Source organism: Mycteria americana, chromosome 8 (assembly GCF_035582795.1).
Source record: "Mycteria americana isolate JAX WOST 10 ecotype Jacksonville Zoo and Gardens chromosome 8, USCA_MyAme_1.0, whole genome shotgun sequence".
In the NCBI taxonomy this organism is placed as follows: Eukaryota; Metazoa; Chordata; class Aves; order Ciconiiformes; family Ciconiidae; genus Mycteria; species Mycteria americana.
Window position 1 is genome coordinate 48,787,801 of NC_134372.1, and position 26,583 is coordinate 48,814,383.

Genomic DNA, 26,583 nt, shown 5'->3' on the forward strand with positions numbered 1-26,583 from the left:
CTGTCCCTTCATCCGCAGTCAGGGTGTTCTACTCTACCCGTCACTCAAACAGGTCCAGCTCTTCCTCCAGCTCCACGGCCAGGGCAGGCCTTGAGAAGTGCAGGAGGGTGGCTCCCAGCTCTGGGTCAAGTTCTTCACACGTGTCCAGTAGCTGGGGAGAGGGCAAGTAGCCAGCGTTAGACCTGCTCGTGCTTCCTCAAAGCGAGTTACAGCAACGCTAGATCATTTTGCTGCTTCTCAGCAAGGCAGAGGAGAGGGAAGCTGTTGCCGACTCACACGGTCTCCTGGCTGACAGCACAGTGCTTGGGGGAAACTTCACCACCTGCCACTTGGCTGTGCTTGATATTCCCCCAAGACCAGGCATTAAGCAAGCAGTGGGAGCGAGACTGCGTGAGGGCAGTGTTTAATGAACAGTGTTTAATGTTGCTGAGAAAGATGCAGCCCAGGAGAGGGAGGATGCAGCTACAGCACTGATTGAGCTCCCAGGTGTGCGCGTGTCAGGCGGGCAGCGCCAGTGCAGGATTGGTGGGGCAAGAAAGGCTACGCACGCTGGCACTGAGCAGGAGCAGCACTCCCAGCTCTCGTGCACTGGGAGGAGTGGGGGGGAGGGACCCACAAAACCCTGAACGCACCGGTCGTATGTTTCCAAAGCTTTGGGCAGGGCACCGCGGGATCGCACCAAGCAGGAACCACCGGGCCGTGGAGATCACCTCCAAGGGATCCGCCTGGAGAACAGGGAGAAGAGACACAGCCCATCAAGGCCAAGCGCAATGTCACTTTCAGCTCTCAGTCCCTGCCTCCAGAAGTGAAACAGGAACCACTACACCGCACCTAGGGGCTATTCACAGGTTAAGCAGATCACTTTATCGGTGATTGCATTCACCCTGAGGTCCTGTACAAGTAAGACAGCAGCGAGGCAGCTTAGGTTTCAGGCAGCAGCAGGACAGCAGCGCCTGCAGCTTCTCTCGGCCCCACGGTGCGAGCAAGCTGCCTGCCTGCAGAGGCAGCCACACAAGGCACCTCTGCTTTGTACAGGAAGATGGGAACAAGAGGGATGCTGCAAGTGGCAGGTGGAAGGGGTAAAGAATAGGATTCACAGTCACAAGAGCGGGGAAAAAGAAAAAAAAAAAAAAGATGGAGCTTCACTCACATGCTCTGTGGGGTCTGGGCTTTGCCCTGCTTGATCAGACGGCAGCAGGTCTTTCCCTTCCACAAAGAGCCGAAGCAGCTGGATGTACAAATCGAGCGCCACGTAGAGGAAGGTCTGCTCTCGAGCGAGCAGCTCGTGGTGAAAGCGAGGGGTGAGGCTAGAGGAGGTCACACACAGTGTCTGGTTAGCACTGGTTCCCTGGTAGACCCGAACACAGAAAGACACAAGGCCAACGCAGCTGGTGCTGTTGCCACTGTCCGTTTTACCAGTCCCATTGTGTGCGGGGCCACCCCACTGCCAGGAGCAGGAAGGCAGCCAGGGACACTCCTGCTTGGAGCACAAAGCTGAAGGGAAACTTCTAGCAAAAGATACAGGGCTCCTTAAACAGCAATCCTGCCATGAGCAAGTATTCTCTCCTGCACAGCTAAGGTAAGGGCTCAGCTCACCTGCAGCCCAGCAGTACCGTTACCTCTGCACCAGCTGCTGTACATGCAAACCATCAGCCACATCATCCCTCACGAACTTCTGAGCCCAGCAGGACATTACCTGTAGAACGCAACAGGCAAGAGCCGGATGTGACGGTCCGAGGCTGCGCTGCGCAGAACACTGTATTTTCTAGGATCTGCAATAGCCGGAGAGAAGCACTAAGCACCTTTAGTGGTCCTCACACCACCTTGCATACTTCTACAGCAGCACAGGGGCTGCACAGTTTCCTTCCAGCCCACAATAAATAGTGCTTAGGTGTGGGGGACCCCCGAGAGAAGCAAACTGTCCCCTCTGAGGCTCTCCACCAGAGGGAAGGTGTCGGGGACCCCCGAGAGAAGCAAACTGTCCCCCCTGAGGCTCTCCACCAGAGGGAACAATACTGAGTTTCAGTCGTTCCTCATCATCAGCTGGGTCACCATACTGCAGGGTAGAAGCGGGATGTTCTCAGCTTTTACCCAAGCAAGTATTTTTTGTGCTGCTTACAAAGGCCCATCGGTTCCTTCTTACACTCATTAATCAAAGAGATGGGGCATGCCTGTCCAGCACCAAACCTCGCCTTTCCACCCCTTGGAGGCAGGGCTCGCTCACCTCTCTCTGCCGAGTGGAAGAGAAGTGGCCAGGACGTGCCCCTCTCTTCCAGGCACTGCAAGATCTCCAGGGACCATTCCAGAGACGTCTGAAAATCCACTCCTTCCTGGGTGTCAGAAAGAACAGGTCTAGTTTGTCTTAGGCTTTAGTTGCATCAAAGCAGAAAGGAACCCCTCGTAAGAGATCGTGTACATGAAGTGCTCTATTAAAGCACCTTTGTGAGTTTAGCCCAAGTCTTTCCCCTCGCCTGGCAGCCTGGATTCCCCCCGGGCAATTGGGCACTGGAGTAATGCAGGGTCTTCTTCACCAAACCAGGCCACGACAGGGCTCAGCTGAGAATGATTTGTGAGAGAGGGGGAAGCGGTATCGATGAGCAACCGGCTTGTCACCAGCACGCTTCCCAGCAGTGCTCAGCGCAGACCCACTGCACGTCCGGCACTGACCCCCCCCTGCTCCCCAGAGCAGGTTTTCCCCCTTCTAACCCATCTAGTGACAGCATGTCTTGGGATTGGTTTGGTTGTTTTTTTGTTTTTTTGTTTTTTTTTTTTTTTTTTTGCATTACTCATTTTACTTGGAATAACCTCCTAGATCTGTTTGCTCAAGATGTTTCTTCCCTCAAGGACTCTTCCTCAAGGACTCTTCCTCCAGACTCTCCCAGAGGCAGACTATGAGACCAAATGATTATTTTTAACTTGAATCTGCTCCCCAATCCACTCTGTTAGGTGACTACACAAACGGCTGCACTTCAAAGCTGAGAAGAGAGCAAAGGGACAGAAACAAGCGTTCCTAGGTGGGAGGATGCTTAGGGCAGACAGCTGCTGGAAGAAACTTGTCATCTTTGCTCCTTCATTTAATAGCATTAAATCATTTGGAAACCAATGTTCCTCCTTGCTGGGGGACCCCCCTCTCCTGTGAAATACCATGTACGTTTCCAGCCTGAGGAAAAAAAAAAAGTCATCTAACAAATATGAAATGCTACACAAAAGCTAAGAGAGAGAGATGAGGTTCCTGTGCTACCCAGGAGGTGTAAAGTCTGAACAGGGAACTGAAAATAGTAAGTCATTCATGAAGAGAAATAAAAGCTACCGTGGTGAAAGGGGAGATAACGTCAGTTAGAGGAAAATACAAGTTTAATCTGATAGGAACAGAAGGGCTTTCAGCAGGCTCTGTCTGGGATGTTGCTGATCCCTTCCTGCTGGCAGAACAAGCTACCAGCCTTCACAGTACCAGTACAAGGCATTTTTTGGCAGCAAACCAAGCAGATCAGACACATTTAGTGTCATGAGAATTCCCTCAGGGCTGAATTTACCTTTGGTGCTATTTTTGCCGAGATGAGATCCAGGAGTGAGAAGAACAGCAGAGAAACAAGAAGCTGCAAGGAAAAGAGACTGCCTCTTAGTTATATCTGCGGTGGTGACTCAGAACTTGCATCAGGGAACTTGCTCAGAACTTTCCCCATCAGGAAATAACATTTCACAAAGTACATTCCCAGGATGGACCTGGATGAACTACAAGCACTGCTGCTCCTTCCAGGTGAAGGCAGTGTGTTTGAAGAAGACAGGCTGCAGCCTGACATCGTTCATTGCTTCTAAGGGTAAATTCCACACTCAATTCACTGTTCTCGAAGCAAGGCTTGCTGCAGTCAGCAAGTCGGACAACAGATGACAACTTCTCCCAAATATGGGGAAAACCAAGCAAGCTACCACAGATGTAAACCTGGAGGAGAGCTAATGTTGGTCCACAGCCGGCATGCCGCCAGCAGATGCTGTGCAGCCTCCTATCTCAGAAAGCGCATCGTAATCCTGCCCAGACATACACTTGTTATCGCTTTTCTGGATCCCTACCACATCCCTTCCCGGCATCCTCCTCCTACCTCAAGGCAGATTTTTGAGGTGAAAGCTGCTGTTATTGTACATGTACTAAATGCTCATATCAACTCAGTGACACCAGTTTCTGACTAGGAGCTTTTGGCTCTAGACCAGTATAAACAGTGGAGGAGTTAATCCCACAGCAAGAGGAGCTGCTACCGTAACTGCTGCCCAGAGCCATAAAACTTAAGGGTAAATAGTAAGGCACAGGTTCCGCTTCAACACTGTTTACCTGTGAATGTCTGAGTACAGGGATGCTCCCCATGCTGAGCTCTGGTCCCAGCTATCCCCTGGAAGATCAGACAGAACTGCCTTCCTCCTCAGCAGAGCACTTTGGAGAACTGCTGTGCACGGAGGGCACTGAGCATGGCGAAACGGAGGAGGCATTTCCTGGAACAGACTTGGGAAAACCCTCAGGAAGTCTGTTCCTGGGATTCCCAGCACGTCTTCCCAGAGCCCTTAAAATGCCTGCGCTCCTGTCTCACAAACTTTCTGCATCTCCTTAACCTCCCAGCCAGGTTGCCTGAGCTAAAATCCACAAGGACTGCTCCTTCGTCAGAAGGAGAGGTGATCCTGGCATGCCACAGACTGAGCTCTCAATCTCTGCAGCGCTCTCTCCAGCTTCAGTTTTTAAAGCAGCTGTTTCATAGTCCTCCCTGACTTCACAGAGGAGCCAGTATCTGAGTTAAAAGTTTAAGTTTGGAACAACTTTGCCTCTAAGATAAGTATTTAGCAACCGGTAATTTACAGCCACATTTTATCAATTAGCCACCAGCAAGATTTCACAACAGGGTTCAGCAGGGATACAGCTGTATCTCAGGACAACCATTCCACAGTTAAAGACATTCTACTTCTCGTTTTCAAGAGTAGGGAACAGCAGACATTTAAAATGCGTCGTCTTGCCTGCTCTGTGTCAGTCCCCAGCCTCTTGAGTGCATTTCTCTCTCGTCCGCGTGATGACTGCTGTTGAACAGTACAATGGAGGAAGGCAGCCGAAATCCAAGGAGGGCCAGAGAGAGGGAAAACCACTCCTGAAGAAAGGAAGCTAGGAAACAAAACCAGCATGTCAGGGTTGTGGAGGAAAAAAATAAAAGGAAAAGTCACAGCTGTGAATGAGGAGGAAATCAGGGGCTTGGGCAAGGGGTATAAGTTTGTGATTGGGACAAAAAAAATTCTCTCTTTTTTTTTTTCCTGGAGTTGGATGCTACATAGAGACTGTTTAAAAAAGAAACATCTAGAAACAGACAGCAGCATTCCCAAATCGCTTTTATCAGAGGCTGGACAGGTAGTTAACTGTATACACTACTATGGCTAATGCGATTATGTTCAATAACCTGCAAGGGGATTCTTATACTAAATTCCCAGCTTTAGGAGAAAAGTTGCAGAATGCTGAACAGACAGCGTAACAACAGGTAAAGAAGGAAGCATACAGCAGAGAAGCAGTCAGTAGCTTCAGGAGATCAGAGATTCACCAAATCCAGGGAGCAAAGGGTGCGGCAGCTTAAGTGAATGACTCAACACCGTTTCCATTGTTTGTCTAACAAGGACTCTGCCTTCGTCTCCTCTAAAAAGATTCTCTTTTCCTTATGGTGAAACACTCTGACCCATATTACACAGAAGGCCAGACTAAATAATTATAATGACCCATTTTGAGTTTAAACTCTACAAAGGAATCTGTATATAGCTGTCCTACAAGCCTCAGTCCACATTAGCATTTCGTACTGCCTGCTGAAACCCAGCCTGCCTCAGAGAACAGGCATCCTGGGCGCCGATCCCTCAGAAAGCAGGTCCTGCTGCCTGCAGAGCCGTGCTCGGTTCCTCATACACACCTGGTAGCTGAGGACTGCCATTCCCTCAGTCTTTCCAGTTCTTCTGCAAGTGGAGCCCCAAAGAGTCTCTTCCACTGAGAGCAAAGTACTGGCTCCAGCCTCAGCCACCAAAGCTAGGAAGAAAGGTGGGAATCAGCAGCATTAGTGGTGGTGTACTTGGTAGTTGTTTGCAGTCAGGTATGCACGCTATCTCAGCCAGGCAGAGAAAGGGTTTCCTCCCCTTCATGAAAAAGTCCAAGTTGCACATACACACATAATAAACATGAGAAGTTGATTCTATAGAAGAGCAACAAAGCTGGGGAAGGGTCTGGAGCACAAGGCTGATGGGGAGCAGCTGAGGGACTGGGGTTGTTCAGCCTGGAGAAAAGGAGGCTGAGGGGAGACCTCATCGCTCTCTACAACTGCCTGAAAGGAGGGTGTAGAGAGGTGGGGTCGGTCTCTTCTCCCAGGTAACAAGTGATAGGACGAGACGAAATGGCCTCAAGTTGCACCAGGGGAGGTTTAGACTGGATATTGGGAAAAATGTCTTCACCCAAAGGGTTGTCCAGCACTGGAACAGGCTGCCCAGGGGAGTGGTGGAGTCCCCATCCCTGGGGGTATTTAAAAGCCGCGTAGATGTGGTGCCTAAGGACAGGGTTTAGTGGTGGGCTTGGCAGTGCTGGGTTAGTGGTTGGACTTGATGATCTTAAAGGTCTTTTCCAACCTAAATGGTTCTATGATTCTAAGTTTCACATCCTGGAAATGCAAAGAGGGTCATTTGTGACCACGTACATACCACGGTGCCCTGAAACTCCTCTAGCAGGACCAGTCATAATAAAGGAACTGTTCTGCAAAGGTGATGTACATGCTTACCACATGCAACAAAAGCATGTGTCCCCATGTAAAACAGCGCATGAAGAGTTATGCCCAGGAGAGAGGAAAAAAAAAAGCTGTGCTTTATGGACTTTTTGGTTGCTTGGCATGTAACAACCAGCCCCTCTGTAGTGCATCTGAAACCAAGACAAGTCTCCCAGCTCCTCACTCTTGAACAGCCTCTGTTCCACTTCTACAATGCCATTCCAAAAACAAGGCTGCACGCCCAGAGCTGGGATCAGCAATACCAAGGGTACTAAAATACTCTGCAATTTTCCAAAGGCGTTAAGAATTACTACCCCCACACGTCACAGTTTACATTAAATGAAATTTAAAACAAACGCTCTGAGCCGATACTGAATTTTCATCTAGCACTCTTAAGAGGAAATATGAACAGTTACCGCTGCAGAGAAAAGGACAATGGGACATTTGGTTTGACATGCTGTTAGAACATCATTGACCCCTTCTGCTGATTCCTCACAGTCCAAGCTGGCATTAAGCAGGCCCTGGAAGAGAATAAATGACAAGATGACTACACACATATGTCTTTGCTGCTTTGAAGTACCTCACCAAGCCATGTGTAAACTAATCAAAGATAACTGTAGGGGTCAGCATGGCCCAGCAAAAGAAACGCGTACCCAACAGCTTCTCCTTCCCACATCAACTTTGCTCTATTGTATTAAAATTAACCTCTACCACTACTTCCTCCTGCTACTTCACTTTCCCGGATTATTGCTCCTCTTTTTGGAATTTACACCAACAATTCTCAAAACAAGGGTACAAATAGCACATCTCTTTGCTAAGAATAGCATATAGTCAGGTATCCTGGTAGAGAAATGTCTAGCAGTTACCCTGAAGAAGTGAGCGGTGATGTCGTAGGGGAGCGCATACCCTCTGGAACAGACGTTCTTCTGTGGGAAGACAAGGAGAGAAAAAACCAATTCATTCCTTCCCTTTCAAATTATGCTTTTCTTTAAACGTTTTGGGTGTCTGGCACAACAGGACTCGGATAACACAAAATCACCCTGTGAGATCCTGAGTATCAGTTCAGAATGCAGAAACTCCGTTTCTATATAAAGCAACACCACTGACTAGGTGCGCTTCACAGTCCCAGCACTAGAAAGCAAATCAGACGGCCCTGCTTACCACGTGTTGTGGATGGCAGAGGCAGTTTGATTAACAGTCTTGGAATTAACGGAGGTTTCTGGCTGTGCCTAATATGACAGTGCAGGGGGGCTTGAAAAGGTCAGTCAGGATGAATAAATAGAAACGATAGCTATCCTCAGAGCACACCACAGTGCTCTGAGGGACCTGCAAGTCAACTGATCTGCCCCCAGTAAGCTGCAGGGATGTTTCTGGATGTTTCTCTAGTGTACGTAACACAGGAGGATGAGCAGGATCCCACCCTACACACAGCAAACTAGTTTAATGCCCTGGCATGACCGAGAAATCGGAAAAGAGCTCATGCTCAGTCCCTTACTTCTAGGCTTCCGCAGGAACGCTGCAGGTTTCTCTCTAACCCACTGTCAACAAAGAGCAGGTGGCACAGAAGGACGACGTACCCACACAAGAGAGCATCTCCACGTGTGTGCACACCAGCGACGTACGTGGTCACGAACAACGCGACTGGAAAGAACACTCCTACTCCTCGAGAACTGGCCAAGCCACTACCAGGCTACTCTGTGATCACCCGCTGGTGATTTTACCCCTGGACTGTGCACGCCCAGCTCCAGCCGCTGATATGCTGGCTGGCTCCACCCCAGATCTGCCTACACTATTTCCCAAGGATTCCCTCCCAATAGCATAAAACGCCACCACAATTCCAAATGAATGAACCCAAAAGTCATCCTACAGCAGACAGTGCTGAGGGAAGCTCTGCAGAGCTAGGGGGTGGAAAGTCTCGAGTGTAATGAGTTGAACCTCCCTACATTCTGACATCAGCTAAGTTTGAGTCGAGTTTGGCCGCATTTTAACTCCTGTCCTAAACCCAAGTTTAAGGTCTTTATCTAGAGCATTTACCAACAAGAAATTTTCCTTTGGCTAATGACACATACCAGCTCCAAGTTTACAAAATTAAAAAAGTCTTCACAGTCCAACATGGTTTTCTTTCCTTTTCGAAAAGTCATGATCAGAGCAGATGCAGGGAGCCCTACTAGAATCCTTAGGCAGGGAAGAATAAAAAACAAGATCAAAGTTACCATCAAGAAGAGAACCAGACTCCACACTCTCAGGGCACATGCCTTTGATATTCAGGGGAGTTTGAGAGCACGTCAAACATGAGAGATCTCAAACACGTTGACAGAAACTGCATGAGGAATTTTTCCAGCCGCCCAGAAAAGAACCTGCATTTCAATCAGATATACACACCACTTTCAAAGATCCTATCGGTGGCTCAAAAATGGAAACACACACCTAGATTACAGCAGCCATTAGAGTAATTTAACAATGGTTAACACAAGTGGTGGCACGAAGAGTGTTGCTAGCTGTAAACAGAGCCCGTGAAGATGCGTGGTCTTTGAAATCCAGTCTGCTGGCAGGGGCAACTCGTAGCCCAAGAGGGCACACTGAAATGCAGCTAAATCATGTGGGCACCAGGGAATAAATACTTCTTGCACAATTGTTACCATGACATATAGCGTCATTTTCACTTGTGTGGAATCACAGGGGAGGCTACCCAACTGCGCAGGCACACACCGTAATTGCTTTGAACGGCAGTCCCCACCCGATCGTATTCCCAGCCGCTCAGGTCTGCATTTACCTTCTGTGCAGCAGCAGCTCCTGCTGCCTCCATAACTGCTCACCCAAAGCAGAGCCATGTTTTCTGTCTTTCAACCTTTCCTGGAGAATCTCAAACAGGAAGTGTCTCTGGGCATCCAAGCAGCCAGAAAGCAACTTTCGCCTACACCCCAGCTCCAGCACCATCTCCTAAACGGGGCGGGGAGGGAACAGTGTTTGTCAGGGCTACACACTAGTTTGCATTCAAACCCTCTATGTTTCTCTGAAGTAATACAAAAAGATCAATAAGAAAAATCTCTCTCTCAATCTCCATGCCACTGCTCACATCTGAGAACCGCATGTCAGCCTTACATACACCGTGGTATTAGAAAATACTTTGACTGGTCAAATTCAAGGATTGAACATACAGATACACATCAAAGTCTGAAATCACCTGCAGCTTGCAGAGAATATCAGGACTGACTGACATCTTTGACTGGCCATAGCTACCCAGGTCCAACCTGAAATGAAGAGACACACCAGGTAACTAACCCTGGTAGCCCAGGAGGATAACACAACTCAGGTAAAGTCAAATGGCTTCAAATGAACATGAAGCTCTAACGCTAACGTTCCTTAAGCTGTAGGTGAGACAGCAACTCTCCTCTAACCCTCCCTCCTTATTTTGTAGCTTCAGCCACTTCCTCAGGGGCATTAATGTTTGTCTGGCCAAACAAATCTGAACACAAATTCAGCTTAAAAAAAAAAAGACAGACAGACTAGGGACTATCTGTGACTGCAGCCCCAGACCTCTGTCAGCTAAAGCAAGATTCTTATGCAAAGACTGGTGAGTCATGCAGTCACCTCCCAGCTTTCACTGCCAGCCAGACCTGCGAGAAGGGAATCATTTCCGCTCAAGAAAACACAGCCCCATGTAAGGCACAAGCTCGCGGCTCCTAGCTTGCAAGGTCATTAGCAGAACCATTGCTTCTACAGAAATGCAAGTCGTGATACAGAATACCTTTGTGAGGAATCCAGAATGGTATTGATGATAATGCCACATGCCTTCTCCAGGTCTCCGTCGCAGCCACCAGAAGCAGAAGGTGCAGGAAGATACCATTGATAGATGGCCCAATAATGGAAATCCTGTCTGCAGTATGGAAAAGGAGAAGAGACGAAATCTATCATAGCATTTTAATGGTGCCCTTCCTTTGATGTAAAAGGAAGTTCACGCACCAAGTGAAACGACAGATAAAAGCACCCATAGAAGTACAGACGCAAGAAGTCATCCACCAGACACCGCCTGTCCTGATGTCAGCCATCTCTTGCTTCCAGAAACGGGGAGGTTTTGTGAAAAGTTATTTGCAAGGACTGCACGTGCAGGCCAGAGGTTATCTTGGTGAACTTCCTCAAGTTAAAGCACACGCCTCATTCTAGCATTGCTCGAACTCTGGACAAGCCACAGTAGTCGACATTTGTGTCCCTCAGCAGCTTGTTTATTTACTTCCTGATCTTCAATGCTTTTTCCTAATCCGGGTGGGAAAGACTCTTGAACTATTCCCTTTTCAACAGAGCCCCTCTGCACTTACCTTTCCAAAGCAGAGAGAATGTCCTTTTCAGGGTACACTTCCAGCTCCAACAGCAGCCACTCCCTGAAAGACAACTGGGAAAAGCAACAATTTAGGTAAGAAGGCAGACCAGCAAGGCAAGTAACTTGTGCAGAACAGCCACCTTCTTCTCAACATAAAACCCACCTTCACCCACACCCAGACACAATCCCGTGCAGATTAAGAGATACGAAACGGGAGACATCAACCCAAGGAAGTTCCTGTACTGTTTCCCTTGCAAGAAGTCTAAACTAAAACCCCACTGGCATTCAAAAATTTACTGAAAGCAAGCCTGTAAAGCATCTCTCACACACACCCACACACCCCTTTGACATTTCCAAACATGCTCATCTTCTTAAAGTCTAGATACCGGAATGAACATATGTTATTAGAAATAAATGCTAAAATGAACAAAGCACCATAGTCAGACAGACTGGTATAAGCATCAAAGAAAGGTTATAATGCAAAGGTATTTTAACCTTGTACATCAAGCTAGCCAAGCACAAGGAGTCATTCTAGTAACATGACAAACTCCTCTGCACAAAGACAAACTGGTTTTATACGAACTAGGTTAAAAAAAGAAATCCTGTCAGATCAGATACATTGCAAGGATGGTATAAAGAGAATAGCTGAGATGTTAACCTGCTTCATAGCAAGGCAGAGCCAAACAATCCAAGATACACAGGTTGTTGAGGAAAACACTGACATTTAGACAATGCACAAAAAAAAAAAAAGCAAGTATTTTCAGTTGTTTGACTCACCATCACTTCATAGACAGTACACAGTAGGAAGCTAAGGTTACGGACAGGCCTTTTCTCACAGTTCCTGATCATTTTCTTACTGATACAGTATACCTTGTCAAGCTTTCTGCTTTTGCAATAAGCAGGACACAAAAGCTTTACCTCTAGTTTTCTATTTCTGCCTTATCATCACCATCAAAATCTACAAAGAACATTGAGCACATAACCTAGCGCACATGACATCTTCAGCTGTCAGACCAGCTTCCCAGGCATTAAGTTTTTACAAGAAGTGTTTTATCACCAATAAGGAAATTGCAAAGAGCAGATCTGAAAAATGAGAATTACAGTGTGAACTTCAGTCATGGAAAAGATTTATACCTGGAATGCTTTTTCCTTCAAGAGCTCTTGAAAGCGTGCTTGCTTCCATAAACAGAGGCTGGCTCTTTTGTAGTTCAGAGAGGGGCATGACAGGGAACTCCAGATTAGGTCAGTTTTAGCCTCCTTGCACAGGATTCCCCGAGCTTCCAAGCACAGCCGTGGCACGATGTACTGCAGCTAAAAGAAACGCATAAAACCCCTGCACACTTCCGTCACAAAAAAAGGCCCAGTGCAACCTCTGGTTGCGTGAAGCTGCCAAACAAGCAGATACACAAGACTGTAAGATGGATTTTTATATAGTTTTCTTTGTACAAGTTATAGCTGCACAGGAGTCTGCAGTGGGAAATGGAACCGAGACTGATCTTTCTCATAAGTTAACAGCAAAACTTTTTTCCTTTTACCTTTTTAACAAGGCTAGGAGGAAGCAAGGCACACAAATCTTCATGAGAATAGGATGAAAACTTGCACATCAGGTAAGATGCTGCTGCAGTGCAAAACCTGATGGAGAAAAAGAAAGAACTCCATTATCTGGTTGGTTCAATCATATCTTTTCCCACTCATGAAAGTCCAAAGTCAAAACAAAGACTGAGTGTTAAAAATGCTTTTAACCAACACATCCCAAACCTATTTGCTTTTGGGACCACTTCTACTTACGTGCTCCCAACCCCAAGTACATTAATGGCACAAATTTCAGAACCAGAGACTAAACTAAAACCTTTGACAGCATCCAGTCAGTCCTTTCTCCAGCAGGCAGTACAATCATCAGGATGCTACTTCACACGGGACGACCGTCAGCCTGTTTCTCTGCATAGCACCTCTGTGCAGCAGAAACACCTACATACGCTCTGGAAATCCTCCGTGGGAACACGGGAGCTTTACCAGCACCCCTCCTGTGGCGAACCTAAACCCATCGCTTGGAGAAGCAAGGATGCGGTGGATGCACGATCTCACCTCATGCAGAAGGCAAACGACTCTTCTGTCCTGCACACTAGCAAGCAGTTCCAGTACTCAGAAATGGAAAGGACCTTTCCAGGAACAGGCTGAGACATCCCAAAACTGGCTTCCACTTCAGGAATTAAAGCTCTGGATTCACTTAAGTGGATCACAAAAGCTGCTAGTCCTAGAATATGAGCATCATTCAGGGAAGGACCCTGCAAGCCAAACATAAGTTAAGAACTGAGGAGAGAGAGACATTTCATTTGTAACAAAACAGCCTTTCTCAGAAGAAAACTCAGAATTAATCAAGTAGGAGAACATTGCTTCTGCCCATTGACTAATTAGTGCAGCAATATCAATTTAGCAGATGAGAGGCACCAGTTACATTAAACATGCTCTTCCTTCCTTGAAATTGTGCAGCTATCTTTGGTCAACCTGCAGCAAAATGTGTACGTTTCTGTAACACAGTTACTTGAAGAACAACCTGTAAACTCAGCCCAGCAGAATCTAAGACTCTCAAGGCTTTTTAGCTTCCATGACAGCTAATCTCGTCTATCAGCCTTTTAATTTCACCCTTGCAATATCAGGGGGTAAAGGAAATAAAACCAATGGTTCTCTAAAAGAAAACCATACACTGCTGCACCCCAGATTTGGGGGTCTGACTTATTTTTAAAAGGGGTGTACAACTGAATTATCCAATCTGGAAGCTTAGGAATTAGGCATTCGACTATTTTTCTTTTGGCTCTGTTCATAAACTTGCTTATTTTAGCTTCTGTTGAAATGTATCTCAGAATGCATTAACCTTCTACAGTAGCATTTCTGTAGGAAAACATTCAGCTCACATTCCTGAGAGCACGTCATACTACTTGACCAAAATGAGGGGGTTTTTTTGGTTTTTTTTTTGGAAGCTTGAAAGCCAGTGAAGTCCCTCCACAGTGCAGTCCAGACAGGTACACACCCAACAGCTCAGGAAATGGAGGTAAGATAGCCTTCAGCACACTATAACCACATGATTCTTAGTTGGAAAACTAACCTGATGATAAATAAGCTGGCAGAGCCTGCCCAGAAGCGCAGGTAAGAGATTCCTGTGTCCACACATCATCTTCACAAACAAGGAGAGACATGGTCCCTGCCTGCAGGAGGAAAAAACCACATGCTCATTTTACTGCTTCTTTTTATCTCCAATACAGGAAGAGGTATTTAAAAATGCTTAAACACACTGGACCTGAGCCATACTTGTCTGTAAATACAGGACAATTATCATTTCACTTTTGGAGTATCTGAACAGAGGCCCCCTACAAAGACATGAACTCCACCAGTGCCCTGCCCCAAATACTTGATAATATATAGTCAAAGAGGTGTTCGGAGATGACAACAAGGAGAGGAAGAAGCTGCCTGGGGCACAGTCAGCTTCCTCCAGACAGAGAGCACAAGGTAAATGGAGGCAGAGCAATAAATGGGTTCAAAAAACAAAACAAGAGCAAAAAGGAATTAATATGACAAGGTCCTGTTGCTGAACAGAGGAAGGGAGGCAGGGAGGGACTTTCCCACTCAGCTGACTTAAAAAACACCCTCAGAGGAGATTGGATGGGGAGTTGGGTTTAGAAACAATTTCCTGGGAGACTCTTGTTTATCACAGCTACTTTTCAGCCCAGGTTTTCAATACAGATTCATCTGCTCTAGGGCAAAACCGTGTAAAAGAGAGGGAAAGATGCACCGGTTGCCAAAGCATGCTGCAGTCCAGAGGCAGCCACCTAGTTCAGTACTGTCGGCAGCTGGGATCACAGGCAGCTTGTCAGTACGTTGTTGTTTTCCAACAAAGCGATTTTCCGCTGAAATGTTACCATAATGTTGGTCCTTCCAGTGGCGGAGTACTGCTACCTCTCCCTCCTCATACAGGCCAGAATCAAACCAAGTCGCTTCCAGGGAGAAGAGGGGATGGAAGGTTGAGAGAAGGTATATCATGCTGCTCTTCCAGTGCCTGCAGCGTTAGACTTTATGCCTCACTCAATTTGTATTAGATACAGCATTAGGGATGAAGGCTGAGGTGCCTGCATCTGCAAAAGCACCGAACATGCCAAAAAGGCACCCCAAAAATACATCCGTGCTCGCTGTCAAAAGACAAGCATTGTCCTCTCCTGATCTTTAGTGTCAGCCAGCAAGTAATTCCTGGACAAAAAGAATTTGCTTCATTCCCCATTCCCTACCATTGAGCTGAAGACGCCAGCCTGAGCACGCAGTATTTGCGGAAAGTTTTTATACGCTGTCACAGAGCACAAAGCAGAGCCAAAGGCCACCTTCTTCTGAAGAGATCGGTAACAACAGAGGAGAAACATGTTTTATTTACACATTACATCAAAGCGCATTAGTTCGTAGATTGCAGAAACTCAGAATAAAGCAGCCTGCAATTGCCAGCCTGGCACAGTGGGTATGAACAACCAGAAGGCCTTCCTCGCCCCTAGACAAGTGCTGGAATTCTAGTGTATGAACCAGTTTCCATTTCCCTACTCTTCTACTCGCATCTTACCTGTCAGGAGGGTTAAAATAGGAAGCAGCTATTAGGTTTTGGCAGAATGATGTCAGCAGAAGATCAACAACCTGGAATAAGAGACACACTGCTAATCCCTACTGGTCGGGCTGGATATCTAGATCCAGTTTTGTGCTGCCTATGTATTATGTTTTCCCAACATTAAAACAAAGAGACAAATTGGTTAATGACATTCACTGCAAGTTGTACAGATCCACTGGCACTAAGAAGAGATGGGAAGTTAAGCCCCTAACAGCCCAGGGATGATCCCAGCACAAAACAAACACCTAGACAAGCCTGGTGAAGAAAGCCTAGCTCACCACAGGATTGTTCTAATAGAATCTCTCTCTAGATCTCGCCACCAGACACCTGACAGCTTCCAGGAGGTTAAAACATACGAACAGTCTCTGCACAAGGTAGGCAAAAGGAGAAGTGTATTTCCTGCTCTCCACAGACAAAGCAACCTTTCGCACGTACTATCCAGATGCATTTTTACCTACTCAACCCCACCGTTTCTCACCCCAAGCCAGATGGTACCCACACTCTGATGGCAGGGTTCCAGCCCGGGGGCAGAAACATCAACTTGGATTGGAGAATTCAAAGTAGCAGCTTCGTTCTCATCACTGCTGTGACCCAAGACGCTTGCCAGTCTGTCAGAAATCACTGCAATCTGTGCTGGCACATCTGCAGGAAGGTAACAGAAGAGGAGAACCAGGACAGAAGGCATGAAAGATTTACAACTCCACATAGCAGGAAGAACAACAAGTGAAATATATACTCTAATTGATCAGAGCCCAAAGTATGTTATGAAAAGCCTTAATGAGCAAAAAAACATTAGCTGGAACACAGTGATCATCATCTTCATTTGAGAAGACAGCATTATTTTTCCCCAGTACTATTACCAACACACAGCAAGAATAGTTTTTCACACCAGAAAGGACACAGCCTTCAAAAGGGGGCAAAGTCACCAGGCGAGCCCCAGGAACGGGGCTGCCCATCCTGGCAAAGATCGGTGTGGTACCAAGTCATCATCACACAGATGCAGACCTGAAGTTCCAAACTCAAGCATGGGAAATACGTCAGACATTTAAAAAATTATATATATTCATAGCTGGAAGGATTATACAGATCTGAAAGATTACCATCTTCAGGTACCAGTGGCAAGTAACTCCTGCTGTTGCTTTGGCTAGCGTTAGCCACACTTTTTTAATGCAGCTTTTGTAACAGTCAATTATGGGTAGTTATAACTTGCCTTCCTGCATACCTTCGTATTTAGCCTGGTCCACAAGCAGCATCCTTAGTTGAGCCAGTTCAGCCTTCAGCTGCTCCACAGGCTCTTTGGAATGCCTGGTCTCCACTTTTGATTCATCTAGACAAGTAAGAGAGAAATGCAACACATTCGCCTTACCTCTGTGCATTATATCAGTTCATAAAATGCATTCAGCAATCTCTGCATACATTTTCTGTAAAAGCAGTATTTACTTCTCTATAAGCGATAACAGATCCCCAAACTGTCAATCTGCCACATACACAGCTTTGTTTTTACATTCGAAATGTGCTATTTGATTAATCATTTATGAGTTTATGCTTAGTTGCAGAAAGGAATTAAGTTCTTAAAGACAAGAGGCAAAAGAGTTCTCCTTTCAGAGTTTTCTTCCTAATTGCTTTAGCTCTCTGCCCCTCGCAGAAGCATTTGCTGTCCTCAAAAGACTGGAACCAGTCTCAGACATTACAGCACAAATACTACGTCATCAGCTTCTCCTCAAGCTCAACCCCGTGCAACATCTCCAGATGCAATGCGTCTCTCTTGTTTAAAAGAAGAAATACAAGGAAATTCCTTTTACCACTAGAAAGAGAGTGCCACCAGCAACAAGCTGCCACAGCGCAGCCCCAAAAACCACCCAGTACGGTTTGTTAGGCAGGAACAGCGTCTCGTACGCTCGACCATGAACAAGAGAAGTAAATAACGAGGTTAAAATTAATCCTTGTTATAAACGTGCTGTAAAGCAACAAGGTGTTAGGAGACTGCTGAGTCACCTTTATGTGCAAGAGTGAGCACTAACGAAGAGGACAAGCTTAGAGCCGACCAGTACTCAGCCCTGCCCTAAATCCAGTCCCTGTGCCAGAGCCCCAAGGACGGATTAGGACGCAGGGGGCGGCAGGGGAGGCAAATCAGGCCGACCAGCATGCAGGGACACGGCTCAGGCTGTGCCACCAGAGGTCACTGGCAATTCAGGGACTCCTGCAGAGCTCCGGCTGCCCGTCGGGATCCCGCTGATCGCGGCAGGCAGGGATCCTCCATCCCTGCCGGTTGCCAGGACAACCTCCGCAGCCAGGCTGCTGCACATCTGCGGTTCAGCAGGGCTGCTTTGTCACTCCCCTCCAGCTACAGCATCTCCAGAAAGCTTCAAACGCCCAAAGTGCCCTGGAGGAGGAGGCAATTCCAGATTCGTCTCTATACACAGAGTACGCTTATCTCCACCGCGCTCTGGGAACAATCTCTGCTCAGTAGCCTGACCTTTTCATGTCGTATAAACCTGCGGTGAGGATGTTGCCCATTTTAAGACGCGTTTGAAACACCCACTTGCTGAAAGAGATAGGAGAGCTCATTAAATACCTATTACACTGACACACACCGCACCAGTACTGTGGCTACAGCGATGGGACCCAAAATTAGTAGGGCCTTCCCACCCAAACGCATGTAAACTACGCACTGCGATCCCTTTACCGCTGGCTCTCTCCCTAGCCCCTCCTGCCTCCCCAGAGCTCAGTCACGCACAGTAATCCATTCTTAAAAGGAGACGATTGTGAGTTCAGACAGCACGAGTGCCATTACGCAAGGGATCGGCAGGGTAGGTTCACGCCCCAGGCTAGCCGGAGCTGAGAAGCGTTCGAGCCGCAAACGCTGATTCACGTAGATGTATTTGAGCTAGATTTAAATCAGCTAGCTCCGGCATCACGTGCAGCCTCAGCACAGCACAGAGCTCCACAGGGACTGCAAAAATCCCACGCGAGCAGGACAGGCAGAGAAAGTCATTACAAAAGTAACTGTTTATACCTCAATAAGACATAAAGAACATACACATATTTACATATAGATTAAAGACCTAATCAGCTGGAACTTTTTGAAAATTTCCAGTTCAGGAGGGCATCAATGGAAATACTGACTTTTCTTCGAACTGATCCATAAGTGAATGTTGTATTTTTTACCTTGTAACATTTTCTCTTTCATAGCACGACAGGCTTGCATGTATGTGGAGTACAAGTTTGAGGGTATTTTATCAGCCCTAAAATAATAAAAACAAACAAACAAAGACATTTATTACACCACATAACTACATTCAAGCTTCACCTTTATTAAATATAAGCATAAACAGCAGCTATGCTATGAAATGTAATTACCGAGGCTCCAAAGCATACAGAGCATCTGAAGCATTTTTTAATCATCATCTGACATGAGGGCCCGAAATTTCTATCCAAGGCTTGCATAACAACTATTATACATGTGTAACACACGCTACACAAAAACAATACTCTATATATGATTAATGCATGCATTAATAGCTATTTCATATATAGCACGCGTCTAAGATCACAGAAGAGGGCAAGTTGTGTGACATGCAGTATTCACACCTCTAAAACGCTAATGTGATAGAGACCAAAGTTTGACCTCCAACACTTGCGGGGCAGGCACTCAACACTGAAAACATACTACACGAGGCTCCCTAGATCTCAGCTGCTTCTCTTACAACTTTCATTTTAAAAAAATGATCCAGTCTTTATTTTAGAGTCAGACTGGAATGACAAGGCAGGACCAAATGCCTCATTTGTAGGCAGTGTTGCGAAATTTTTTTTCTTCACAACAGGTTACAGAGGAATTACTGGATTTAAAATAAAGCTGTTTCTGCAATGCAGAAAAGCACTTTTAAACATGCATACAGGACAAGCTTGAGTTCTGAGAGGGGCTGTGTTCTCCTGGGACATTATCCTGGTGTCCCTTAAGAGCTCATGAAGCATTAAGACACATTTAAGTTTCACCTTCCCCCTCTCCCATATCCTCTCCCAAAGAGAGGAGAGCTTTGCACAGGGGGCTCATCTTCCTGGTGAAGTTTTATATTCAGCAGTATCCTCCAAAGTTTGCATAAAAATATATCCAGCCTGCAGTCAGAGGGCTATGTGGGACTTCTGGATAATGATTTTAGAGTGGCTAGAGGACTAATTACACAACTGAAGACATTCACCTATATAGATAAGCTACCCCATCCGCAACCTGCAAGCCACAAGCCTGGCCACGAAGCCCTGCCAAGAGGGTTAGCCAACACTTGTTTACAAGGTGTCAAAGCCTCTGATAATCTGATGTAGAGTCAAATGTTCTGAAGAGAAAGTCCAGAAGCCCAGAAAATAACACTGAGAAGTCTCAATACCTCTTTAAAGAATCTATAAAAGCCATGCGCACATCTGGGGTTCTAGGGAGCTGCAACAGAAAAACAGGCAGGTTAGGCACAAATTACCTGTCTGCAAACACACGTCTAACTGGGAGGATCAAAAAAAAGCCAAAAACAAATACTAACCACACGTGGCCTGAGCAAAGCAGGAAGAAACCAGGAAGTGTAATATGGTCGCCTGAAAATACTGAGACAGAAAATAAATATAGCAAAATATTAACAATGCCAAAGCTGCAAAGCGCCATCTCATTATCTCAGTAATTAATTTGGCTCCTGCAAATAAGAAATATTCATGGTAACATGAAAAAGTACAGACAAATGAAGTTCGGATTAGCCAGCAGTTACCAATTTCTTTAACTTTGCTTTTTTATTTATTATAGCAATTGTGGACTTCTCTTGCAGGTGTGCATATGCCTTTTCACTCTCTGCGCAAACAGCCTCTATTTAGATGACTGCTGAGGAAGTGGATAACATGGGAAGAATTTCCCAAAACCTCCTTTGCTCACATCCTCAATTTTTCTCATTTTGTTATTTTGGTTTGGACTTGGCTTTTATTATTATTATAGCTAAAACCAAGAACAGTTGAAAAGCCCACAGTACCTGGCTTCTATCACAGATGTTGGGATCTTCCTCGTGTTTTCAAATATCTGAAGGGCCTTTTCAACATCACGAAGTGCCTGGCCCTGGGGCTGGCTCACACGAGTAACAAGAAGAGAAAGATGTCGTGAGAAATCGAGGATGACGATAATCTTCCCCGCTTTTCTTTCAGGGTTAGTAACAGTTGTGTGTGCTGTGAAGTGAAGTTACTCAATTGCATTCGTTCAGTCACAAGAACTACCCGATATGCAGAGTAAAACTGCAGGATGGAGAAACCGGGCCTGAACCATCAGCCTGCCTCGGTAAGGCTGTTATTTGTAACAGCCATTCTGGGTCGGCCCAAAGGCCCGCGTAGTTCTGTACACACCTCCCACAGCAACTGCAGCAGATATTCCTGCTTAACATCACATTGTTTATTCAATTGTCCCCAATGGGGACAATATCTTTTCTCTTCTGAATTTGTTTTATTGTTGTTCTATTTTACTTCATACACTTGGAATTAAGATAATAATCTTCGCTTCCAGCCCATGCTCCTACGCTCCAAGCAGAGGGACTGCTGCCCCAGGTTTCTCGGGTTCGAGCCATAAGACATCTTAAGACTGCAATAACCTGGGCCAGTTTCTCAACGGACAAACATATCAGACTTGGAAGAAAGTAAATGAAATCTTCACTTACGACTTTCTGTTCGTCACAGGACTAGATTTCAGGGCAGTACATTCAACCACCCTGTCACCAGCCTGTACTTCACGTACCCCAGTCGACTGACTGTATAAATGAGGCCCCCTAGTCTGCCATACTTGTGATCAAAATACAGGAAAGAGCAACAGAGCCAAATGCTTCCTTATCAATCACTGTTGTTACCCAAAACTAATCACGAACCACAGTGTGAAACTGCAGACTGTAGATTCCCTCCCCAAATCTCCTTTGAACATGAACACTTTGATACAACACCAAACAGATGACATGCTATACTGAAAAGAATCAAGATACACATAAAATGCTTTCCCATGTGATGAAATCATCGGGAGCAAATCCATAGAGGGAAGCGTCACCATTGTAACAAGCCGGTCAATCAGCAGAGCTAACGCAGCCCCATTTCCCGCAAACCTATGCTTTACATCCCCCCACCATGCAACACCATTGGATCTCCCTTTGCCCCTTAAATCCTCCCCCACAGAACCTTCCATTTACTCTCTGTACCCCACAGTACAGGACGGACAAGAGGTGGCCAGCGTTTTCCTGCTTCAAACCGCAGGTGATGATGGGACGGCTAACGTAGGTTCTGCTTGGCCAGTAGCTGGCTGGCTAATTGCCGAGTTCTTCTGCAGCCTCATCACGGAATACTCATCGCAGTCTGTTTGTTCCCTGTGTACGTCTAGTTTTCATGAAATCTGGGGAGAGTCTGCATATTTATGGCCACTAACCTCTCTGTCTTAAAGCTGGAGAAGATTTGGCAGTATGCTCAATCTTGGTAGGAATGGCAGACAGGTGAATAAGCTAAGCTCTTTTCCAGAGGAAAAAGGGGCACGACTGATGAGAAAAACTGTTATAGACACACCACCAGTACCTGCACAGACTCATCTGTGGAAGACAAGTCTTCATAGAGTCCCATATCTTCTATAGCAACCTGTGTGAGGTTACAGAGGGATGCATAGGTCACAACACAGCTAGGATTGTGACAGATCCAGAAAGAATTATTTTCAAAGAGACAATTTTTACTGACCTTGAGGTCAGCCAGTCTGGTTTTAGCCAGAGTGATGTACTCCAAGAGAATAGACCGATGTTTCGTTGGCACAAAAGGCGGGTACATTATATGGACCTGAAATACGAAATTCACAAGATTCGCCATTTTTACAGGAAGTTAGTGTAAAATTCTGGTTAATGTTTACAGTCATTTACTTCAGATATTCCCCAAAGAAGATGTTATTGCTTGTTTTAAGATAAGCCATTTTCATCGCAACCGACATGCAATTTTTCCCAACAAACAAAATCACTGAAGTGCTTAAATTTAACTCCATGAAAGCAATTCTCCTTCTTGTCAAGAAAATAAAAGAATCTTGTACTTATTTCAGGAAGAAAAGGTTTTGAATAACGTCTCAGAAGTAATGTGATTACTGTAACAACATGAATAATATGCTGAACCTAGTCAAAGACACAAGTATGTTCACTTTGGAGCAGTTCTGTATCAGTCTTTAGAAAATCATCTCTACCAGCATCTTCTCACCTTCAAGTACGGCGCTGCTTCAAAGGGCACTAGCTCTGACAAGAACTCAAAGAGGAAGACCAGAGCTTTCTTACTGCTCCCGTGGTGACCACCAGCATTCCCAAAGGAAGCCTGAAACACGGGAAAATGAGAATGCAGCCTTTCAGCACGGAGAGAATCCCCATCCCAGCAATGCCGTAACTCAGTGCACAAATCCCAGATATCCACTACAGATATCTGCTTTCTGTCAAGAGAATCTTTCTGGAGAAAAGTCTCCAGAGAAAGTTTCTAGAAGTCTCTAAGGAAGTTTTATTTGAGTTTCTTTGTCCGGTTTCCAGAAAGCCTGCCATGTCATGCTCAAAGTTCATTCTGATATGCTACTATGAGAACATTCAGAAGAGTTAAACAAGGGAACACCACAATGCACCAAAGGGTTGCAATTCATGAGGGAACCACAAATCTGCCAGTTTCTACACAGTTTTATCGGGGTATTATAAGGAAAATAAGCCAGTCAGACTATACAGAACATAACTTGTTTACCTTTTGATACAGCCTGAACACTCTATCACCAAAGGCTGAGCTTAGATTTGCAAACTCATACAGAGGAATTTAGAGGTTTAAATTATGTGGCGATTTGCATACTGAAAATACCTACATGTTTACAACTAAAAGCTAACAACCAATTATCTATAAGGTCAAACACAGCAATTACAGCTGCATGCAAACATCCAGGAAATAGGAATGCTTCATCTGCAATAACCTACAACTTATGCAATAACAACAGTGTTCTTATCAAGATACTGAAATACATCCAAGATTATGATTATAACAGGAATGACATGTCTGCATTCCTGACAAATAACTAGAGAAGGCAAGATGGACTTAAAAGATGAAAGGAGGGAAGACCGGAGAAAGCCAACTAAATATATTCTTTGCAGACACGAAGGCAGTAATAAATATTAAATCATGCCTAACACCAACACAATCATTTGTTACTCTTTCTCCCCCCCCCCTAATTCCTGGCTGTCTTGTCTGAAACTAGGCTTTTGCTGTGCAGCAGAACATTCCTTACACACAGGTTTCTCACATAGCTAAAACAAAGATTACCAGTCGGGCCTCATTTAGTCTTACCTTAAACCATTCAGAGTAAGGCATGAACACAGCAGGGCCCTCTAGAGCAGCCTGACGAGCTATCAGGAACGCAGTGATCATATTTTCCATATCATAATTCTCAAAGGCCTTTATCAGGAGATGGCTCAGTAGATCTAGAAACATAAAACAATAACCTCAGACTTTGCTCTTGACAACTGGGCTGTAATTTTCTACAGTAAATGAAGACAAATATCTGTGATAAATCTGCCAGATAAACAAGGATCTGTATTGTGGCTTGGGGAACCTTTGGGACTCGCTTATATTTTTTCATGCACTTTCAACCGTCAAACACTCTAGGATTTCAACCTGCAAGAATTGCAGGGAGTCCAGCAATGAGATATTCAGTAAGAAACTCTAACAAATAAGGTCTGCTGGCAAAGGTGAGCTAGAAGAACTAGGCTTCAGTAATCACTACTCCAAATAATAATGGAGGTAATTATCAAATAACCACTCTTAGCTGCACACCAAATTTGAGAAGCGTCAGGCACAAGGCCTGGCATTCACGTCACCGCTGACATGCAATGACTGAACAGAAAAGCAATTTTCTGCTCTTCTTTTCCATGCAGGAATCTCAAAACCGCACCTATGGACGACTGTGCTGCTACACCAGTCGGCGTGGTTTCCCCCTGCAGTACCTGAGAAGCAACAAGCACACACTAGCTTGCAGGCTTGCCAATACCTACTTACCTTTGAAGAGCTGCTCGGCCTCAGCCTGACAGACTACCAGCGTGGAAACACAGGAGAGGACATGCTGCCAGTTCACTTCGCGAGTCTCCAGGACTTGCTGCAGCTGGCAGATCGACTCCTTTGCACTGAATGCCACGAACAGCTGGAAGAGCGATAGCAATTCATTTTAGCTATGACATACAGCCACCCGTAAGAGTGAAATGCACTGTCAAGATTAACATGCAGATGTCTTTTGCATGACTTTGGAAAGAGCTATCCTGCATACATCTTTTGCATCAGTTTTCCAGGGCCAGATATCATGCTGGCTTGGAGCCAGCATTGGCTAAAATAAACAGTAATACTCCGATTCTTTCAGAAGTCACGTCATATTCTGTAACAGCAGAAAGTCACATCTTCAATTATTATCTTTGTTCTCATTAAGAGCTTTGCACAAAAGTCCCTTTTTCTTCAAAAGTGCTACTTGCACAAAAGTAGTACTTTTTCTTCATGCTTCATACTGCCTACAATTCCTGGCAGCCGGTTCAGATGCTCCGACTGGAACGCACCATTTTTAAATAATCTCATTTCAGATATTTCAATGAATATAAACCCAACATAGTAAAGTTCTCTTTGTGAAACCAGGAAGACATACTTTGCGATACAAGGTCGTGAGCAGCGAACAAGTTCTTGTAAAGCTCCACTCCTTCTGCATATGGATGGCATCAGACACTGTACCCAGAAAAAGAAAAGTTTACTCTTCAGCAATAAATTTTAAAATACACCCAAAATACATACTTAACCACACAAGATTTCCCTTTGGCTTTAACAGCCAGGTACATTAAAAACTCCCTGCTGAAATCCTTTCTCTCTCATTCATTCGCCTTTGGAACACGAACTGTGGCAACAAGGACTGTGCCATTTCACTACAGCGCTGTCATCTCAAAGCTGTTCTGGAGATCGCACATTCGTAGGCCAACATAACACATGCACAGAGAACCAGCAAGGAGTCGTCTTCTTCCTCAATCACCTCTTTCAGCTGGAAGCCAGCCATGACACAGCTCTCCCACACAACAGGTAAGCAGCCCTAGATCATAGCTCAGAGTGATTTTACCAGAAATTTTGCAGCCCAAACATATTTCTTCCTAAAAACATCAAGCTTCACAATTACCAATCACAGATTAGAAGCCTTCCTGCCTTTCTCTCTCCTCTACCAAAAGAAACACCCAGTCAGCAGAGGAAGGCCATGCCTTGTGCCTAAACCCAAACACACAGAGGGACCAGACTATTTTAGCCCCAAGCGCTCTCTGCAGCACCACCTCTCCCACTCGGTTTCTCCTTTGGCCAGAACTACTCCCAGAAGCCAGAGCTCTCCCATGTCTGCTCTGGACAGGCTGCTATTAGACATTACTCCAAATACCCTTTCACGACTCATTGGCTGAAGCTCTGTTTGAAGGCACTGATTTTCCACCTAGTTTTCTCCTGAACTACAGCCCTCTAAAGCCCAGATGAATTTTTTTTTGTCTGATCTGGCACTTATATTGCCCCAGGGAAAGAGCAAGGGAGTCAGGCAGCTTCTCTGGCTCTGGGTCCTCCAGGCTGGACTCCATTCAGCGAGGCCTGGGTGGGATGGAGCTCGGGACACACCACAGTAACACACCCTGGAGACACTCACTCCTCCCCGCCTATTCCTACCTTTCAACAAGGGGTTGTAGGTAAGAACCTCGGTCAGGGTGTGTCTAAAAAACTGCTGCAAGGAATCCGGATGAACCTCACTTTTGTAAACTGACACATTGAACACATTCAGCCTACAAATGACAAGGAAACATTCAGAAACAATACACAGGAAG

The 26,583-nt window shown here is 45.7% G+C and overlaps 1 protein-coding gene across 2 annotated transcripts in view; it reads right to left on the reverse strand.

The window, feature by feature from the left end:
• Positions 1-25: 25 nt before the first annotated feature.
• Positions 26-26,583, reverse strand: part of FANCA (FA complementation group A) — a 37,598-nt gene continuing 11,040 nt past the window's right edge. For both annotated transcript variants that reach the window (XM_075511122.1, XM_075511123.1), the window contains exons 11-43: positions 26,429-26,541; positions 25,389-25,465; positions 24,758-24,899; positions 24,050-24,183; positions 22,940-23,050; positions 22,439-22,534; positions 22,283-22,342; positions 20,719-20,807; positions 20,245-20,305; positions 20,098-20,147; positions 18,884-18,960; positions 16,938-17,042; positions 16,215-16,357; positions 15,674-15,744; positions 14,180-14,279; positions 13,162-13,361; positions 12,612-12,708; positions 12,211-12,387; positions 11,075-11,148; positions 10,507-10,635; positions 9,943-10,009; positions 9,532-9,698; positions 8,828-8,933; positions 7,625-7,684; positions 7,175-7,279; positions 5,922-6,034; positions 4,996-5,137; positions 3,534-3,596; positions 2,225-2,330; positions 1,697-1,772; positions 1,151-1,307; positions 633-725; positions 26-151 (exon numbers count right to left, since the gene is read on the reverse strand). In XM_075511122.1, coding sequence (XP_075367237.1) covers positions 41-151; positions 633-725; positions 1,151-1,307; positions 1,697-1,772; positions 2,225-2,330; positions 3,534-3,596; positions 4,996-5,137; positions 5,922-6,034; positions 7,175-7,279; positions 7,625-7,684; positions 8,828-8,933; positions 9,532-9,698; positions 9,943-10,009; positions 10,507-10,635; positions 11,075-11,148; positions 12,211-12,387; positions 12,612-12,708; positions 13,162-13,361; positions 14,180-14,279; positions 15,674-15,744; positions 16,215-16,357; positions 16,938-17,042; positions 18,884-18,960; positions 20,098-20,147; positions 20,245-20,305; positions 20,719-20,807; positions 22,283-22,342; positions 22,439-22,534; positions 22,940-23,050; positions 24,050-24,183; positions 24,758-24,899; positions 25,389-25,465; positions 26,429-26,541 — 3,472 coding nt within the window. In that variant the 3' untranslated portion in view covers positions 26-40. The remainder of the gene's footprint in view (positions 152-632; positions 726-1,150; positions 1,308-1,696; positions 1,773-2,224; positions 2,331-3,533; positions 3,597-4,995; positions 5,138-5,921; positions 6,035-7,174; positions 7,280-7,624; positions 7,685-8,827; positions 8,934-9,531; positions 9,699-9,942; positions 10,010-10,506; positions 10,636-11,074; positions 11,149-12,210; positions 12,388-12,611; positions 12,709-13,161; positions 13,362-14,179; positions 14,280-15,673; positions 15,745-16,214; positions 16,358-16,937; positions 17,043-18,883; positions 18,961-20,097; positions 20,148-20,244; positions 20,306-20,718; positions 20,808-22,282; positions 22,343-22,438; positions 22,535-22,939; positions 23,051-24,049; positions 24,184-24,757; positions 24,900-25,388; positions 25,466-26,428; positions 26,542-26,583) is intronic.